Here is a 21047-nt window from a genome sequence, read left to right as displayed (position 1 = left end):
CCACACAGCAAAGGGGCAGTACCCCTCCTCACAGCTGTTCAGCCCTTCTCCTTGGCAGAGGGTCCTCTTGATCCAGAAGTAATCTAAAGATCTGGGGTTATTGGTCTTATATGTATGCACCATTTTCTCTTTGTAGTCTTTGTTTCAAGAGTCTCTGAGCTCAGCAAAAACCAGTTCTCTCCTCCCTGGTCAAACTTCACTACAGGAGGTGGAGACAGCTTTGTGCAGAGCAGACACAGCCTATTAAGGTGCTGGTGAAAACTCGTCCCACCACTCTAAATGCAGAAAGGTCTATTTAGCCTGGCTGTGAGTCACCCAGGAAAGGCAGGACACACCGCAACCCTCTTTGTGACTGTCTAGCGTGAATGCACATCCCTAGCCCCTGTGACTCCAAACCCAGACAGTAAATACATAAACAGGCAGAGGCACACAGAATGACAAAGCAAGAAAAGGGCCCACTTTCTAAAAGTTTCTGTCTGGTATATTTTGATTTATGGTTATTCCTGAGTGCCCTAATGAGTGGCCTCAAAGATATAAATTGTAAAAATCAATTACACTAATCAAGATATTGTAAATATCAAGGAGAACAACAACCAGAGTATACCTTTTTGTAGAAATTGATATATTTATCAGGATAAGCAGGGTACACAAAACATTCACCAAAATAAAAATGACAGAGATTGAGACTTTTCGTTTAAAATTATCTCATAGTCACTTTCGTAGATAACCCATTTCTCTGGCTATTTATAAGTAGAAATTATCATTCAACTTGAAATTATTTTTTCCTATATAACAATTCCCAAATGAAAATGGGTTGAATATGTTGATGTTTCGGTCTTGTGTCGTTCTACATCTAAAAGACCATCTTTACAACAAGAAGGTTCATGTGTGGACTGAAGGCCCTTAGGATAGGGTGGACAATGAGGACTTTACTGAAATTAATCCGGATAGATGACAAATGCATCAAAGTGATTTTTACTTGCAGTATATTTAGATAGTTATATGCAGTATTGATGTTATATCGCACTTAGCCTTTTGGCCAATTGTTAACGGTTGTAAAGCACACCATCAAAGATCGGCGTCCTAGCCGCAGTGAGACCACCTCCACTAAAAGGTGTGTTATTAAATTCTGAGTTCAGAGTGCCTAAACTCCATTTCTATATCTTGTCCCAATGGAAAGTTACACTTGTAAGATATCACAAGGCAGATCCAATTTTAACCTATGGGACAGAGAGCTTTTATATAGTGAACAACGAAATTCACAGTATTTCACTATCAGGACATGTAACACACACCAGTACATGTCCTACCTTTCACATACAGTGCACCATGCCCACAGGGCTACCTTGGGCCGTCCTTAGAGGTGACTTGCATGTAATAAAAGGGAAGGTTAGGGCCTGGCAAGTGGGGGCACTGGCTAGGGCAGGGCAGGGCAGTTAAAAACTGTATGTGCAGACACTGTAGTGGCAGGTCTGAGACACCTTTGAACGGCTACTTGTGTGGGTGGTACAATCAGTGCTGCAGGCATTTGATTTACAGGCCCTGGGCGCACACAGTGCACTTTACTACTTACCAGTAAATCAAATATACTAATCATGTAGAACCAATCAGAATGACAATTTACACAGGGAGCACTTGCACTTTGGCTCTGTTTAGCAGTGGCAAAGTGTCCATAACACCTAAACCTTCAAAAATGAGGTCCAGCGCACAGGCAAAAATACAGGGGGCAAGGGCAAAACGTCAGGGGAAACCACACCAAGGATGCCAGGTCTAACATGTATCCCCTCCAGCTGAAAAGTGGGTAGAACTAGCCACCCTCATCACTAAGGTGGAAGAATCTGGACAGACCATCAGCATTCGCATGTCTTGTACCAGGGCAGTGTTCCACCATAATGTTCATCTCTTGTATGGAAATGGACCGCCACACACGTTTTGGGTTGTCTCCCTCCATCTGCATTAACCATCTGAGGGGCCTGTGGTCTGTCTGAACCCGGAAGTGAGTCCCAAACAAGTAGGGTCTTAGTTTCTTCAGCGCACAGACCACAGCTAAAGCTTCTCGCTCAATTGCACTCCACCTCCGTTTACTGGGAAGTAACCTCCTAATAATAAAGGCTACAGGTTGGTCTAGGTCCTCATCATTCAGCCGTGACAGTACCGCTTCCACACCATGCTGTGAAGTATCTGACTGTACCACAAATTCTTGGGAGACGTTGGGTGTCTTGAGCACAGGTGCCGTGCACATGGTAGCTTTCAGAGTATCAAAAGTAGTATGGCTGGCATCGGTCCAGATCACTTTTCTTGGTTGCTTCCTGGAAGTCAGCTCAGTCAAGGGGATAACAATGGTGCCTTAGCCCTTGACAAACCTCCTGTAATAGCCAGTGAGACCTAAAAATGGTCTCTCCTCTGTCTGGGCCAGAATGGTGTCAATCTTAGGTTGTAGGGGCACCACCTGGCCGCTTCCTACCAGGTTGTCTAAGTACACCACAGACCCCTGCCTAATCGGGCACCACCTGGCCTTGATCGTGAGGCCTGCCTTCTGCAGAGCCTTCAAAACTTTCCAAAGCTATTGCAAGTGATCCTACCAGCTGGAGCTAAACACTGCAATATCATCCAGGTAGGCGGCATTGAAATCCGCCACTCCATCCAGCACCTGGTTGACCAACCTCTGAAAGGTGGCAGGGGCATCCTTCAACCCAAAGGGCATCACCCGGCACTAGTAGTGCCCCTCTTGTGTTGAGAACGCAGACCTCTCTTTTGCCCCACCAGTCAAGGCAATATGCCAATACCCAGACATTAAATCAAATGTACTGAGGAACTTGGCAGCTCCCAACCGATCTATGAGCTCATCAGTTCTGGGGATAGGGTGCGCTCAGTCCTACTGACGACATTGAGTCCACGGTAGTTCACACAAAACCAAATTTCAGATGTGGCACCGGGTGCAGCAGTCTTTGGGATCAAGACCACTGGGCTGGCCCAAGGACTGCTGGAGGGCTCGATCACCCCTAGTGCCAGCACCTTGGAAACCTCTTCCTTGATTCTGGCTTTAAACTTGTCAGACAGCCTGTATTTTGTGTTTAACAGGTGGACTGTCCCCACTATCCACATTGTGGGAAGGCCAATGGGTGATTCCTGGGGTCAAGGAAAACAGTGAGCAAACTATCCCAACAACTTGTGACAGTCCCTCTGCTGCTCTGGGGTCAGTGTTGGATAGAAGCTCACACATTCCACAGACCCATTATGCTCTTAGGCAGACAGGCGGTCAGAAGGAGGCTCATATTCCTCCTCCGTTCCATCATGTGTCACAAGTAGCATCTTCACTTCAGACCGTTGAAAGTGAAGTTTGAGGCAGTTCTCATGCAAGACTCTGAAAGAGTTCCTGGGAGTCTGCAAGTTCACCAGATAGGTGGCGTCGCTCTTGCGCTCCACCACCTCAAAAGTCCCAATCCATTTGTCCTGAAGAGTGCAAGGCTCTTCTATGGCCATGACCCACACTTTCTGGCCAGGCTGAAACTACCAGAGTGGCATTCTGGTCAGACCAACGTTTTATGTCCTCCTGGCTTGCTTCCAGGTTCTCCTGAGTGAGTTTCCCGAAGCGCGCAGTCTGGCATTGGAAGGCCAGCATGTAGCTAAATACATCCTGGGGAGTTTTACTGGGAGCCTTATCCCAGCCCTCTTTCACCAGACTAAGAGGTTCAAAGGGACTGACGATAGTGACCTCTGCTGTACCTTCCTGTAAGCAAAGAGTAGGTAAGGTAAGAAGACATCTCACTTACGCTTCATGGAGTCCGACAGACCCCCAACCATGCCTTTCAACGTTTGGTTGAATCTTTTAACCAAACCATTACCTTGGGGGTGGTAAGGAGTGGTGAACTTGTAGGTTACACCACACTCCTTCCACAGAGATTTCATATACTGGGATATGAAGTTGGTACCCTGGTTGGACCCCACTTCTTTGGAGAAACCCTCATGGAAAAGATCCCCATCAACGCTCTGCTCACCACGCAAGCTGCCATTGTCTGCAGAGGGATGGCCTCCGGTACCGGGTGGCATGGTCCACCAAGACCAGGATATACCTGTTGCCTGTGGCTGTCTTGAGGTTCGGGGGCCACACAATATGAATTCCCACCCGCTCAAAAGGAGTGTTGGCAACCAGTAAAGGTTGGAGAGGAGCCTTACACCTCCTCCCATCCTTACCACTAGCCTGGCAAGTTTGGCAAGACCTACAATGCGCATCAGAATGCCTTTTGTTTTTTTGCAGAGTTTTACATAGAGCAAACTTGACCCGAATCCAATCAGGTATCAGAGCGCTTTACATAGCACCAATTCCAGTTACGTTACATGAGGACACACATTCAATTTTTTGTTGGGCACGGGGAGATTAAGTGATTTGCCCAGAATCACAGGATGTTCAGCGTCGTTACCGAGACTTTAACCCAGTTCCTCAGGTCCGAGGTTGAGCGCCCTAGCCATTAGGCCAACTCCTCTCCCTTTTCATTTGGGGCCCAAAAAAGTGGGTCACAATCCTTTCAAAGGTTTTTTACCACCCCAAATGTCCTGCCAGAGACACGTCAGGCCGCTCCAGTAGGAAGGTTCAGAGGTATTGGGGTACCACCAGCATACAGGCTAACCCAGGCTCAGCAACCTTATGCTTGCTATACAGGAGATTATTCTCTCAGTAGATCCAATGTTATCCAGAGTAATCACTAGCCACCTGGTTTCCAGCCTGCTGCCGCTGCCAATGGGCCAGCTCAGGTAAGTCCCCCAGTTCAGCCACTTGTTCCCCTGTAGGTTCCATGGCATCCCAAGATCTGCCCCCTCCCAGAACGTGGGAACCTCTGGGTGGGTTCCCTACTCCCACTCCCACTGCCCCTTCTCTTTCTGGCAGGTACCGGGGCCACTCTTTCAAGCTCCAGGTCCTCATGATCACCCTTACTGGCTGCCATTGACTGAGTGGTCACACACACCCACTCAGGCAGACCCACCAAGTGAGACCAGTGTTCCACCTCCTTCCAAAGGGAATCCTCCAGGTTGTTCCCTAACAGACAGTCAACAAGCATGGTTGGACTCACAGCTACCTTCATGGAACCTGAAACCCTCCCCCATTCAAAGGGAACCTGAGCCCCCTTAAACAGGCACACTCAATTGTCTGCAGTAACTACTTGGTGAACTACATTGGGTATCACCTGCTCTTCAGACACCAGTTGACATCTGACAGATGTCACACTGGCTCCAGTGTCTCTCAGAGCCTCTGCCCATTGATAGTCACCCACTGCCAGTATCTCTTAGTTCTTTCATGCAGAGAGGTTCCCTGGGCCATCTCACTGTCCACTAGTGAGACAAGGGTCATTTCAGCTGGCTCCCAGCCTTCACATGGAACCACCTCCTCCCCCCGTGCTACACTGGCCAACCCAAGTGACTGCACACCAGTGGGTGTCAGTGCCTTCTTGGGACACTTGTGGCTCCACCTCATGTGACCCTCCTGACCACATGCATAACACTAGCGGGGACCACCCTCTGTTGGTTTACTTTAAGAGTTCCATGGTTTCTTATCACCTGGGGATGTGAATCCTTCCCTGGGAACTAGATTGGGGCCCTTTTGAGAACTCCTTCTGTCTACCCTTGTTCCCTCCACTCTTCAGCTGGGTACCCTGCCCACCCTTTGCTGAGTCTCCCACATACTCCTTGTAGACCCTGGTGCTGACCCAGTGGTCCGCCTCCACAGAAAGCTTCCTGGTATCAGTAAGCCTACTGCCAATCAAGTGCTGTTGCAGCTCTGGAAAACCACTACTAGACAAGTGTTCCAATGCAATCAAATCATAAAGCCCTTGATAATCAGTTACCATGCTGCCCTTCACCCAATCATCCAATGCTCTGCAGAATATAGCAACATATCCAACCCATCTCTGTGACTCAAGTTTCTTGGAGGCCCTGAGCTTCTGTCTGTACAATTCTGGAGTTAACCCATACCTCCTAATCGGGGCTTCCTTCTTAGGGAGATACTTCATCTTGTCCTGCTTAGGCAAAGCTAGCAAAGTGTCCCTCTCCTCTGCGGCGAAGCAAATCAACAACCCCACTACCCAATCTCTCTCAGGGTCCTTGTGGGACAGCATTGCTACCTCATATTCTTTAAAACATTGGCAAATGTCAATTCCTCTAATGAAATCTTGTGTCTCTTCCTTGGGTATATGTACTCTTCCTTCTGTGTGCACTGAAGACATGCTGCCACCATTCGAACTAGACTCTGCACTCTTAGCTTTTATATCCAGCTTCTTTAACCCTCTCTCATGCTTTAATAGCATTTTATTTTTCCCCATTGCTAGTTTATGCCTCTCCAGGTCGATCCTGAGCTTTTTCAGCTCCAACTCTTGCACTCTGCTCCTTTCTCTATCTTCCAGTTCCTCTGGAGACAATCCTTTTGAATAAACACTTCTGCCTGCCCTGGAGGGCACCCTCCCTCCAAGCAGGTCCTGGCCCAACAGTCAATCCTGCTGCATGTTTAAATACTCAGCCTCCCCCTCAGGCTCTACTAAATGCCCACTTGCGTTCCTAGCTTCCAACCAGGCCCTCAGTGCCCCTTGAAGCTCATCCTTCCTGGTGAGGCCTGTCATGTGGTATAGTGCAGGAATCCATCCTATCCTCTTCAAAGCCAATATCCAAAGATGCAACTGAAGCTGGCTTAGACATGATGAATTTGGAAGTTCAACACTTGGTAACAATGTCCAAAAATGCAAAAACAGCCAAAGAAGAAAAAACACAGTATGGTTGCCTAGTGGTCTGCACTCAGTAGTGGTGCACACCAATCACTGTAGGTTGAGTACAAATGCAAGCCCTATCCTCACCACTGGCCACCAATGTTCGAAATGGGGATCTCTAGTAGGTAGTGGTATACAGCCTGTCCTAATAGGGGCCTGTTAGAAATGGGATTTCTGGTTGGCTAGGGCAAGCGCCTTAGCCAGACAAAAACCACCACTCTAGGAGTTACACACCGAACATAACCCCTGCTCACCCCCTTGGTAGCTTGGCAAGAGCAGTCAGGCTTATCCCAGAGGCAATGTGTAAAGCGTTTGCGCAACACACTCACACAGCAGCGACACACTAGGCACACCACAAAAAAAAAAACACCCAAGGTTATATCCAAAATAGCCTTTATATTATCCATACAACACATTAGAATATAATCACATATATACTCTGTGCCACCTGGCACTTAGGTATCACTTTACATGGGATTATATACATTACAGGGCCAATCGGCCACTGTCATCACATTTAGGACACACAAGTAGTAAAAAATAGAAGCAACCAGTAACTACTGGTAAAGGTGCTCTTAGCACCACACATTAGGCATAAACGTCCTGTCATCACCTATGACCATATATTATGCAAAACATAAGATAGCCACACCAGTAGCAGTGTACATTATAGCAACCTCAGTAGTGTGCACATATTGTCATTACATCACTGGCAATGAAATACAGCATCACCTAACTGCAATAGGTCCCACTACCATAGGCATAACTAATTTGCATACCATCCGGGTGCCACTGCACCATCGCTGAACATGACCAGCAGTACATAGCCCAACCCTTACAGGGCGTACATATTACTACGTATGGGTCTGGCAGCTGTCCTCCCTGTCCTGGGAGGCAGCCTCCAAAGTACTGCGCGGGGCCGTCCTTGGCTGACCCTGAAATGCCCCTAACAGCACGAGGCCTCCAACTGGCCCCCTAGTTGATGATGCAGCAGAAACAAGGCTCATTATGCACAGGAGGGGGTGCGGCACTGCTACCAACAGGTAGTGCAATGCCCTTGAGGGTGGGAAGACCTCACTTGGTCTCCCCCACGTAGGCAACTCCCCAAACAGCCGGACTCACCCTCACTCCGGTGAGTCCGGTCCCAAAAAGCTGATGGGTGGCCTCTCGAAGACCATTGCACTGCAACCTTGCGTCTCTTCTTCCTCCCTGGAGGAACGGACACCCTCTCTGTCGATCCAAGGAGCCCGCAAACGGGCTCCTTGGCGGACCCCACCCACCTCCAGGCACAGCTCCTGCCTGGTTTCCTCATCTGGGGGGAAACTCCACCCCAGTCAAGCGGGCTTCACCTGACTTCTGTTTTGCGGCTCTTTGAACATGAAGCGAAGTCTCCGTCGTGGCCGCTCTCTGCGGCCCCGCCCACAGTCAGGCATGAACCTTGCCTGACTTCCGGCTTCTCCACCACGACTGCTTCCCTCCGGAAGGGGAACCACACGGGGCTCTCCCTCGCTGACACAGGAGCCCCACCCATGGTCAGGCTCTCCTACCTGACTTCCGCTCCGCGGAATACTGCAGAGCCTGTGAGCGCAATGGAAACACCAAAGGGGCTCCCCATGCTCCTCTGCCTGGACTGCTACAGGAGGTGAGGTGGGCACAGCGCCCCCCCACGCTGCCGGCTGCCCCAGTAACACCCAGCTGGTCCACAGCGCATGGAGCGGCAGAGCTCTCCACACTCTGCTTGATGGGGGCAGCAGGGCACTCTAGTGTGCTGATGGCTTGCCAGGGGGCTTAAGTGCTCATAGCACGTTCAGTCCCCCGAAGTCCCACAGGGCAGAGCTGGGCCCTGGCAGGCCAGCTAACCGGGGCCTCTAACAGAGGATAAGTCCTTCGTGGCGGTTCCTCGTGGTGCCCAGCAGACCTCTTCGCCCTGATCCAAGTAAGCACCAAAAACATGGGGTCTCAGCCCCAATACTTACACTGAAATATGAAGCAAATGGATAGTTGGGGAAAGCCACAGCTGCACTACCCTACTATACACGACAGTGTCAATGATACATATAGTTTAGATTGCCCACCTCCAAGGTCCACTATCCACGGACCACATATGTTTAAATCCTTTAACAGAGAGGCAATACAATAAAAGAATAACAATAATGATGGTACATAGCGTATTTCAAAAACAAGTATACATAAAGAAAGAATAGGTTCTTTTAATTGTTGTTGGTTGAACAAGCAGCAGAGAAACAGCCAACGCGTTTCGCCCAACAGCGGGCTTCCTCAGGGCTGTAAAGAACAACATACATTTTTCAGAAAATGATATTACTAAAATTACAAATATTACATTTAATATAATATATCCCACGAAAATTGAATATTAATCACATTGCAGAAAAACCATTAATCTTTAGTGATAGCTAGATAATTCAAGTCATCCTCTACCATAAATAATGGCCGAGAAGTGTGAGTGCCAAAGAATTAATAAAAATAAACACAAAAAATCACTAGAGAGAAGAAAGAAACTGAATGGGAAGAATGAAAGTGCCCATGAATGAAGAAAGGACATAAAAATCCTCCACACTATTGGGTAAAAACCATGTAACCAATAGAAAGGTTGATAAAAGGTTTATGTAGAACAACAAAACGCAAGAAAGGCCCAAATAGAACAACGAAGAAACCACGTGTACATAGACCAAAGAAACCAAGAAACCAAGAAATAGAGTACTCAAAAGACGCGACGAGTGAGACCTGTGAATTCTCAAAAAGACTCACCACAACTAAGTGTTGATTCCGTGATTAATTAACCAATTAATTTAAAAGGTATATCGGTAAATCACGAGTGGACAAAACATCCACATAAAAATCTCACCAAGGATTGGAGTGTAGTCCGATCCAGTCCAGAACCTAACGATTATCACGACATCAACTTTGGATCACTGTGTCAGAAAACATAATGGTATATGTAATGCTACAATCAATGCAACTAGTTTATTAGATGCCAAAAACCACCTATTTACTATATTCATGGTAACACAATAGTACCTCTGTATTGGAACGAAAAGTCTCATCAAGTGTCCAATATAGTAGGAATCAATCCAACGGAAAATTCATCAATAGGTCACAACCAATAGAGGAAAGAGTTTTCTCCAAAAATTTAGAAGTAGCCAAAACCATTCACTTCAATTGGTGAATTCTTATCTGAGCACTAGAAAAATAAATGAAAGAATTTAACTTAGTATTTCATATTTCATTATTTCGAGCCATGCGCATTGAATGTACCTTAGCGACATTTAAATATTGGCGTTTTATAAACCTCATCCTGATCAGGATATATAATCAAAAAACCTTAAAATTAGGCCTACACGTGTAGTCATGTATATACTGTATTCGGCACCATGTCAAAATTATCAGTGTCTAATAGGTAAAAGTAGACCAGTGCTTTAAAAAAAACAAAATTAGTAAGCATACACCGTACAGGTGATGTCAGCCAAACCGAGTATTACGACTGACAATTAATCACATGTATAGTAAGTTAGCGGCAGCAAAATGGTAATAACTGTTCGCTTAGCCCACCTATAGAGGTGAAGCTAAAGACGCAAGTTCCGATGTTAACAAGTACTAGCAACGTCATAATTACAAATGTTCGATTAATCCACCTATCAAGGTGAGTTATAAAACACGAGTTCCGATATTAACAGGTACTAGCAACACTTACTCAATACTTCTTCTCAAAGCGACTCCATACCACTCCGAGTTCTGGGATCTGAATATCCCAAATCAAAATTTAAGTTTCATGCAATTGATCAAGTTCTCGCTGATAGACGCGGGGGAAACAGGGAGTTACGACTCAGACAACTTGAGGCACTATGGATTTGTAAATTGAGATCTGTCACACTAGGGCTGAATTCTGATAATGAGATGCACTATCTGTTATAAGTGACATGCTAGTCTCTACCATATTGTACATTATTGTGAACCTATTACCAAACTGTGTTACCCAACAACTTCACTGATATATCTTCTAGATATAGATGATTGTCTTCATGTTAAGCAGATCATACTATGTTAGTTGGATGTGATACTGTCAGCTGTTTGGCATTATATTTGTCCGCCTTTATATTTGGGTATTTTCTGACTTTCATTCATGTTGAAACATTTATGTTGATTACAATCAGATTCCCATATATTTGGTCAGGATGTTGGTTTTGACTTTGTACTGTGCTATGTTGGATCAAAGTTGATATCAAAACCCAGCATAGGCGATTTGTATATGTTCTTAACCTTTTTTACATGTTCTTTATCCTTTTTGTTTTTTGGGTCTGTTTCCCTCTCCAGTGTCTTGTCCTTGTCTTCTACTCTTGTGATTGATGAACCTCTGGCTAAATGCTGTATGAATGGTGGTCACATCACTTAGAGTATCTGTGTCCTGAATCTTTGTTTTGTTGTACCGTTGATGATTTCTTGGAGTTTGCGGATTGTATTCGCATTGTCGCCATGGGAAATGGGAATGATGAAAACAAGAACAGTTCTGTATTTTGGAGGATTCTTTGAGGTTTTTACGTTCGTGTTCATATTGACACTATGTTATGATAAAAATGGTGAAAATTAGAACATGTTTGTGCAGCGTTGTGTGTATACGCTTTTGGATCTATGTGCCTGGATGGAGTTGTCAAACTTGATAAAGTTTTGTTGAAACTGTTTGAATTTGTATCGTGAAGAAACTTATTGGGGACGTTCTAGTTGTTTTTTGGTTGCTTCTAACACTAAACAACTTCCGAGTTCAGGGTAGTGAGCTCGATCGGATGTATAGACTAATCCGTTTTGGGCTATGTGGCCAGTGTTTTATTTCCGGTTTACACTTTGAAGATATCCAAATTAATGTCATCTATGAAATAAGTCAAATAAATAAAAATAAGAGTTTTTCCTAAAATGAGGAAATATGGCGTATTGCCATTTAGACATGCATCGGTTATCGTTGCAGCAATAAAAAACCTCGCTACGGTTTGAGGAAGTAAATATGCCTATCCAATCAGGCAGACCATTTAAGGACACGTGGTAACTGACGCATTTCCGATCTATGTTTGAAGAGCATTCGCGGTTCCGTGATCCCAGAACTCGGAGTGGTATGGAGTCGCTTTTATAAGAAGTATTGAGTAAGTGTTGCTAGTACCTGTTAATATCGGAACTCGTGTTTTATAACTCACCTTGATAGGTGGATTAATCGAACATTTGTAATTATGACGTTGCTAGTACTTGTTAACATCGGAACTTGCGTCTTTAGCTTCACCTCTATAGGTGGGCTAAGCGAACAGTTATTACCATTTTGCTGCCGCTAACTTACTACACATGTGATTAATTGTCAGTCGTAAAACTCGGTTTGGCTGACATCACCTGTACGGTGTATGCTTACTAATTTTGTTTTTTTAAAAACATTGGTCTACTTTTACCTATTAGACACTGATAATTTTGACATGGTGCCGAATACAGTATATACATGACTACACGTGTAGGCCTAATTTTAAGATTTTTTGATTATATATCCTGATCAGGATGAGGTTTATAAAACGCCAATATTTAAATGGCGCTAAGGTACATTCAATGCGCATGGCTCGAAATAATGAAATATGAAATACTAAGTTAAATTCTTTCATTTATTTTTCTAGTGCTCAGATAAGAATTCACCAATCGAAGTGAATGGTTTTGGCTACTTCTAACTTTTTGGAGAAAACTCTTTCCTCTATTGGTTGTGACCTATTGAGGAATTTTCCGTTGGATTGATTCCTACTATATTGGACACTTGATGAGACTTTTCGTTCCAATACAGAGGTACTATTGTGTTACCATGAATATAGTAAATAGGTGGTTTTTGGCATCTAATAAACTAGTTGCATTGATTGTAGCATTACATATACCATTATGTTTTCTGACACAGTGATCCAAAGTTGATGTCGTGATAATCGTTAGGTTCTGGACTGGATCGGACTACACTCCAATCCTTGGTGAGATTTTTATGTGGATGTTTTGTCCACTCGTGATTTACCGATATACCTTTTAAATTAATTGGTTAATTAATCACGGAATCAACACTTAGTTGTGGTGAGTCTTTTTGAGAATTCACAGGTCTCACTCGTTGCGTCTTTTGAGTACTCTATTTCTTGGTTTCTTGGTTTCTTTGGTCTATGTACACGTGGTTTCTTCGTTGTTCTATTTGGGCCTTTCTTGCGTTTTGTTGTTCTACATAAACCTTTTATCAACCTTTCTATTGGTTACATGGTTTTTACCCAATAATGTGGAGGATTTTTATGTCCTTTCTTCATTCATGGGCACTTTCATTCTTCCCATTCAGTTTCTTTCTTCTCTCTAGGGATTTTTTTGTGTTTATTTTTATTAATTCTTTGGCACTCACACTTCTTGGCCATTATTTATGGTAGAGGATGACTTGAATTATCTAGCTATCACTAAAGATTAATGGTTTTTCTGCAATGTGATTAATATTCAATTTTCGTGGGATATATTATATTAAATGTAATATTTGTAATTTCAGTAATATCATTTTCTGAAAAATGTATGTTGTTCTTTACAGCCCTGAGGAAGCCCGCTGTTGGGCGAAACGCGTTGGCTGTTTCTCTGCTGCTTGTTCAACCAACAACAATTAAAAGAACCTATTCTTTCTTTATGTATACTTGTTTTTGAAATACGCTATGTACCATCATTATTGTTATTCTTTTATTGTATTGCCTCTCTGTTAAAGGATTTTGGTGTCCAATACTTATACTGCATGTCTTCTTTGTTCTGCCCTGGCACAGTGATTGGGACCCAGTTCAAACTAGTTCTGGGGGGCACTTAAGTGCACAACAGTCCCCATTGACAGTGTAGGTCCTGGTCCCAGACACCCCACAGGGGGGCGGAGCCAGCATTGTACACGGCAGGCACAGACCTATTCAGGCGCTACTCCTCCCACTACTCCAAATGCAGATCAGGCCCATTCCGCCTAGCGCTGACTCAGTCAGCCCCTCTGGAGCCACTGCACCTCCCCAGTCTCTCCAGAGCCAGACATGCAATACACAACAGGCAGGCACAAAGACACAAAGCACACAGAAATGTCCACTTCTAAAAGTGGCATTTCTAAAATAGTGATAATAAATCTGTGAACACTGTTGCGCAGCATTTATTACTACTATTCCAAATATACCAAACTTGATCACACTACTCCTCTCATATCAGGAATTACCACTGAACCATATATCAGGGAATCCCCAATGCATTCCTATGAGAGGGCATCCTCACAGTAGTGAGAAACCAAAATGTCTGTTTGTCACTACCAGGACATACAACACAGTTAAGGCACATGTCTTACCTTTTATCTACACTGCACCCTGCCCATAGGGCTAGCTAGGGCCTACCTAAGGGGTGACTGATATGTAGTAAAAGGGGAGTCACAGATGTGGCATCCACTTTATGTGCCACGTCACAGTGGCAGTACACTGCGCGCGCAGGCCCTGCAATGGCAGAGGCCTGAGACAGGTTTGAAAGGCTACTTTGGTGGGTGGCGCAAGCAGCGCTGCAAGACCACCAGTAGCATTTAATTTACTGGCCCTGGGTATCTGAGATACCACTTTACAAGGGACTGATAGGTGAATTAAATACGCCAAACAGGTGTAGACCAATCTTACCATGTTTTACCATAGAGAGCACATGACCTTTACACTGGACAGCAGTGATAAAATGCCCAGAGTCCAAAAACCACCAACGCCAGGGCAGAAAAGATACTAGGAGGATGGCAAAAAGTTCAGGTATGACCCTTCAAATGGGACAAGTCCAAAAAGGACCCTTCCTTCTAGTCCGGATGAGTAAAGTACACACCTAATTTTGCATGAGCTCACCCTCTGGTAGCTTTATTAGCAGAAGAGCTGGTATTATATGGGAATAAATTGTTATGACAGTAATTTCAGTGTGCAAATTTAAATTAGTCACTGGTGATGCATTTAATTATACAAAGCATAATTTATTTTGATTGTTTAGCATGCATAGTAATCTTCAATCCGGGTACAGGTACCTGAAGTATGCATAAACAAACACTTATAACACACAGGTATACATATATAATACAAAATTAACAGACAAGAAAAAAGGGGACAAATTATACTGTGCTGTACATTTTCTGATTGTTTGATTTGTGTAGCTACTATAAACTCATCAGACTTCCAGTTGTTTGTACATACTATGGCAGTGCTTCCTAATTTTCTCTCTGTATCCTTAGAGCATGTCCGTAGGGTTATCTTTTGTGAGATTTACAAATTAAGAAATGCAGACTCCTCCATATGGTGGTGTTGATGCGTTTCTGTCCCTTAGGATTCAGAGCCTCTTCAGGACAGTGGAAGAAAGAACAACCAGAATGGATCTGGAAATACCCATAGCTTCAGTAAAGGTGCCTCTCCTGCCCACGCGGAGGCTGAACTGGAGTCAGAGTTTACTTTGACTGGATGCCTGACAGGTCCTAGAGCCGACATCCTGAGTGCTTCAGCAACGCTGCGGAGGGGGCATTGAGGAAGTGGAGGCCTTAGGAAAGGTTTTATATATGTTGTCCTAAGGGACTTCGGAAGGGGAGCTGGCTCAGTCGTCGGCCGGCCGTACAATGCGGGACCCCTCAGCCAGGCCCTGAAGTACTTATGCAATGTTTAATAAAAGATACGTACCTTCAAAATTTCAGGTATGTTAGTTTAATTAGTTTAATGCAAGTAAAACAGGACTACCACACCCATAATGCTATAGGTTATCACATGAAAGTCCAGAATAGTATACAGTGCCTAATGATGACCTTGAGGGTGATGGTCACCCTAATGAGGGGTAGCTTTCATGATTGCTGTAATGGAATCTGAATGACACTTAATAGTAGCTTGAAAAAAGGTCAAGAGGAAACAGTACAGCAATCTGTGTTGGCCAGATCCACCAAGCTATAAAGCAAGCAGCTTAAACTTAGAGAATACACCTTGCTCTAGTGTAAATCTGCAAAAGAAAAGCATTTTCTCCCATTCTGATCTTTTTATATGTTGTATTTGCAAAATGTCTTGCTGTTTTAAAATAATACCTTTGCCTATTCTGATAATTTTCTCGGCAGCTGCAGAAGGAATTTGGATTTGAGTATCAAACGATGGTAGATGGTGAGGTGATCCTTCATCTTTACAACAAAGGGGGGATTGATCAAACAGCCTCCATGCTCGATGGTGTATTTGCATTCATTCTTTTGGACACAGCAAACAGAAAGGTCTTTTTGGGAAGAGACACCTACGGAGTGAGACCACTTTTCAAAGCTCTCACAGATGATGGATTCTTGGCTGTTTGCTCTGAGGCTAAAGGTAATAATACCCACAGTCTAGCCAAATTTTCTAAGGTATAAAAACCTTTTGATAATGCAAAAATCATATTTCCATAATAATATGCATCTCTCTTACAAAATGTTTTAAAGGAGTCTTGTTTAAAAACAATTTGCTACAAATAACGTTTCCAACATATGTACAACAGACAGTCTTGCTTCCTTGTGGATTGTGTACATGTTTTCATGCATATGTCCTTTCTGTTATTTTGATCACATGAATGGTTCGCCTTACATGGATTTCTCAAGGTATCACTGTTCCAATATCAAATGAAGGGGAAAAGGTGAGCATCGCCCCCACATGCCCAGTGAAGAGAAAGGGGACTTTGATACCACCTAATAGTATTTTTTCGGTCAGTACAATTTCATAACGAAATATAAATATCCTTATTTACATGCAGCAGGCGAGAAATAAATGAATACAAATAGGCAAGAGCAGTTGAAAGACAAAACTAATATTTCCCAATCCCATGATAGAATTGAGAGATGTATTACAAAGTTTAATGCTAAACATGCAAATACTGTCACCTTCTTCAAAGAAAGAAAAAAAGAAGTGTGTGAAAGGACCTACTTGTTAAAGTACTCTTACACCTAGTCATAGATATCTGAAACATAAACTAAATGAAACTAAAGGTACTTGGATACCTAAATTAGGTCCAGAATTGTATAAAGGTGGCTCATGTATTTTCGTAGATATATCATGGACAAGACTATTCAGATTTCCCTGGAAATTGAAAATACAATGTTTGAGATGTCTTTAATTGCAACCCAAATCCTTATCTATATCATAGCTTGTATTAGCATGAACCAATGTTGGAATGAAATGAGTCCTCTTAAGAATGTTGGTGTAAACCTTTTTGTGGTAGTGAAACTAAATGTAAGGTACTTCAATGCTGTACATTTTGCAAATTAATTTTTCTACAGGATTGGAGAATCTAAAATATTTGCACGCTGGTATTGTAAAAATAGGCATTAGAGAACCTACTTTTCAAATCATGTGAATCGTTTAAAAGTTGTTCCTAGGAGCCCACAATACACAGTGTCTTAGTGCATAATGTGTAAAAGCGAGGCATGCCAAATGCGTAGTTGGCATGTACTTACAGTTACAAGTTTCAAAACTGAGATATCAGTGTGTAGATTTCTGAGGTCTTTCTCTGTAGTATAGACCAATTTTACATAAGTTGACTTAGGAAAAGGGTAGAGAAACCAACTGTGCAACAGGTCTGTAAATTTTCGTTCTTGATTGCCCGAGGAAAGTGCTAATCCTCCCCAGCTTCAGTTTCTTCCCTAGGGCATGGGAGCATTGCCCCCCCGCCACACACATTGACATTAATTTAGAACATCAATTGATTTTAAAATTAATTTGTAAGGATGACCCACTACGGCCAGTGTTGTGTTGAACATGTGTTATGTTTAACTTGTGGTCAGGGCAGCAGGCCGTGGCCAATCCTGCTGACTGACATGCAGCAGGTATTACACTATTATGTTAAGTAATATTGATCAAAAATCCAATTAATTGCTGAATATGGATTTTGGTGAAAATGATCCAAAGAATATGTCTAAAAAAGTTGTTCATCTGTGTGAAGCCTGAGACAGGTTCAGCCCACAAGTGCCTGCAATTAGATTTTCTCAGCTCACAGCATAGTTCAAAGGATGTTTGGGAGCAATTGGTCTGCTGGCTGATCTCTGGCAGAAATATTAGGAAATTAATTTCCGCAACATTTATCCTTAGTTATCTAAGTATATAAGGAAAGGGGAGAGCACAGAGGACTTAAAAAGTATAGGCATTAACACAGTTATAGTACATGTTGGCTTACCTTTGAAGATGGCCTCCCCGTATCTAGAATGCCGCCTGTCATCCCTTGAAGGGCCCGGTCCTAGAATCCGTCAGAGTCGTTTTTAGATAGTGGTGAAGACAAGGTTCTCATTTTAATAGGCCAGCCCAAAGAAAGGCTGTGTACACTGGAGGTTCTGCTATCTTTGAATTCATCAGAATCGTTATTTATGGGATTGTTTGGCAATGAAAAAACAGAAGTGCTGCAAAAATTGGATGAATTGAATTTGCAGAACTTTTTTTGGGGCTAGCTTACTCTCAGTCACCTGTCAATAGCCAATTATATTATAAGAAGTGCTTTGTCTCCAGAGACTTCAGCACACACCTGATCTTACATAAGAGGCTGACCCTTCTGTCTGCATCTGCTTACGGAGGTGTCTGAGGTTTTCCTGAAGTGGCTCACAACATTGTATCACTGGAAAATGTTGTGCTCTAAAAAAGTAACAAATTTCACATGAAGAGATCCTGAATGGGTAAAAACTGCAAAGTTATCCCGGAACCAAGAGGACTTCAGCAGGCTATGATTAGCAAGTTTGTACCACTCAGAGTTTATGACACCAGAATCCAAGGCTTCATCAGGACCCAGAAAGAGACATCATCGACCTTGTAGAGCCTTTTATACCTACTGTATTCTGCCTTAGCCCTCTCAATGATTAGGTCTATTAAACCATAATGCAGACTGTCCTTGAACGTGACCTACCGGAGAGAACGGATATTATATGTTTTACTGTAAATAATGATTATATTGTCTGTGGGACGTTTGGAGATGTATACTTTTTGTATGAGTTGTAAAAATTAAGGCACATAAGTATACAATGAAGTGGTTATTTATAAGTTGAATATATATGATTTATATTTTGTTTGCATTAACAATGTTGTATCACAAAACGTGTCAGTTGTTATATTGTATCTATATAATTTTTGTTCAATTGAATGTCTAAGAGACTAAAAGACAGAAAGAAGAAAGAGGATAGAAGTAATAACACATAAAAACGAAGACTGAGCTATAAATACAGACAGAAACACGCACACACATTTATTGCATCTGATATTTTTCCCTATTGTTGAGTAAGACAATCTATTCACACAAGTTTCTGGGTAATGGTATGTATCATGAGACTGGACTATTGTTTCTGTTGCAAATTATATAATTTATGTTCTCTATTAAACAATGGAGAGGACACTGGGGCAAAGGACTCCCTCATAATCTCCTTAGTTATGATTATGAAAATTTTAATTAGCACCGCATGTCAGAAGAGGGCAAAGGACCCAAGTCATATCCCACATCACTATTTTGCAGCTGTGCACAGTGGAAGGTGTCTCACAAAAGTTGGCTGATTAATTAATTAATAGTAGTAAAGTTAGACTTCAGGTATAAACTTAGACTTTTGGTCTAAGTTTACCTTTGTGAATCAGACCCTGAGTTCTTAAAATAATACAAGCACATTTGGGAAAACACCTTTTACGAAATATATTTGAGGGAGCATAAATGACAAGAAATCTATGTTATACATTCCTTTTCCTTATTTTATCTAACTTTGTCACATTTATTACATGCAACCGCACTGGCACTTTGCGGATTTAACTCAATAAAATTCGTATTTTTGCCACACATTTAAACACGTGATCAGCATGTCTCTTTCCACCACGCGACGGACCACTTTGGCTCTTTGTGTTCCTGTACAGTGTGTGCACTTTGGCCGCCTACTTGCTTAACAGGCAGTCACAAGTGCAGTTATCTTGCAGGCAAAATGTACATTATTTGAATGGTGCAACACATGCAGTGACACCAGGCCCAAAAGTTATCAAAACTCCTCTAAACACCTCATATTGGGGAACAGCCATTACAACGCGGTTATTACCACGCTGTGCAGTTACATCGCATGCGTTACAACGCATGCGATGTTACAACGCTATGCCATTAGAACGCAAGTCTGTACATCGACTTGCGCTAGATGGCGTGCTAACATTACAAATAGTGTAGTTTACTATCCCAACACCTTCCCTACTGTTAAGTGGACTGGAGTTGGAATAGTAAATTACACTTTTTTAATGTCAGCACGCCATCTAGCGCAAGTCGATGTAAAGACTTGCGTTCTAATGGCATAGCGTTGTAACATCGCATGCGTTGTAACGCATGCGATGTAACTGCACGCGTGGTAAAAACCCGCGTTGTAATATCATACATCCCCTCATATTGCTATAGTTCAGAACTAAACAGGCACTCATTAGTGCAGTTTTCTACCAAGCACTAAGTCCATGATTTCAATAGTGCAGCAGGGGCAGTGGCACTTGGACCTACAGCTCTCAGCACTGCACTAAACACCGATTATTGCTATATTTTATAATTAAACAGGCAGTTACAAGTGCAGTTATTTTTCAGGCACTATGGTCATGATTTGAATGGTGCAGCAGGTCTAGTGGCACTTGGCCCAATAGTTGTCAGAACTCCGCTAAACACCTAATATTTATATATTTTACTACTAAACAGGCAGTCGCAATTGCAGTCAGCTTGCAGTTAAAAGGGGCATAGTTTAATTGGTGCAACAGATGCGGTGACACAGGGGCCTAAAGCTGTAGGGACCCCACTAAACACAGCATATTGCTCAATTTTACTACTAAACAGGCAGTCAGAAGTGCAGTTATCTAGCAGTCACTACGGTCATAATTTTAATGGTGCAACAGGCACAGTAACATCGGAACCAAAAGCTCTAGCCACCCAACTAATCACCTAATGTTGCTATATTTAGCTACTAAACAGGAAGTCACAAGTGCAGTTACTTTGCAGGCATTAGGAACATGATTTAGATGGTGCAGCAGGTGCAGTGACAGTTACTATAACTCCTCTAAACACCAAACATTGCTGTTACATTAATTCTATTTCCCTCTTTCATTACAATATTCAAAATGATGCTATTACCTTTCCACACTAGACCACTAGCAACATCATAATATATAGCTTTTTTGTCCATAAACAAGTCATAGCATTGTAACAGACTTTCTGTAACTTACATTGTACAACTACTCCGCAAGCTACAATTTACAGCAGCTTAATATTAATCACATAGGCAAAACCTAATGCATTCACCAA

General features: G+C 42.9%; 1 protein-coding gene across 1 annotated transcript in view; it reads left to right on the top strand.

Annotated features, from left to right (window-relative positions):
• Positions 1 to 21047, top strand: part of ASNS (asparagine synthetase (glutamine-hydrolyzing)) — a 245567-nt gene that overhangs the window by 45939 nt on the left and 178581 nt on the right. Inside the window, exon 3 of the mRNA XM_085630875.1 lies at positions 15868 to 16105. Coding sequence (XP_085487001.1) covers positions 15868 to 16105 — 238 coding nt within the window. The remainder of the gene's footprint in view (positions 1 to 15867; positions 16106 to 21047) is intronic.

Source organism: Triturus cristatus, chromosome 10 (genome assembly GCF_964204655.1).
Source record: "Triturus cristatus chromosome 10, aTriCri1.1, whole genome shotgun sequence".
In the NCBI taxonomy this organism is placed as follows: Eukaryota; Metazoa; Chordata; class Amphibia; order Caudata; family Salamandridae; genus Triturus; species Triturus cristatus.
The sequence above is the reverse complement of the archived record's forward strand: the minus strand, read 5'-3'. Positions and strand labels throughout refer to the sequence as shown.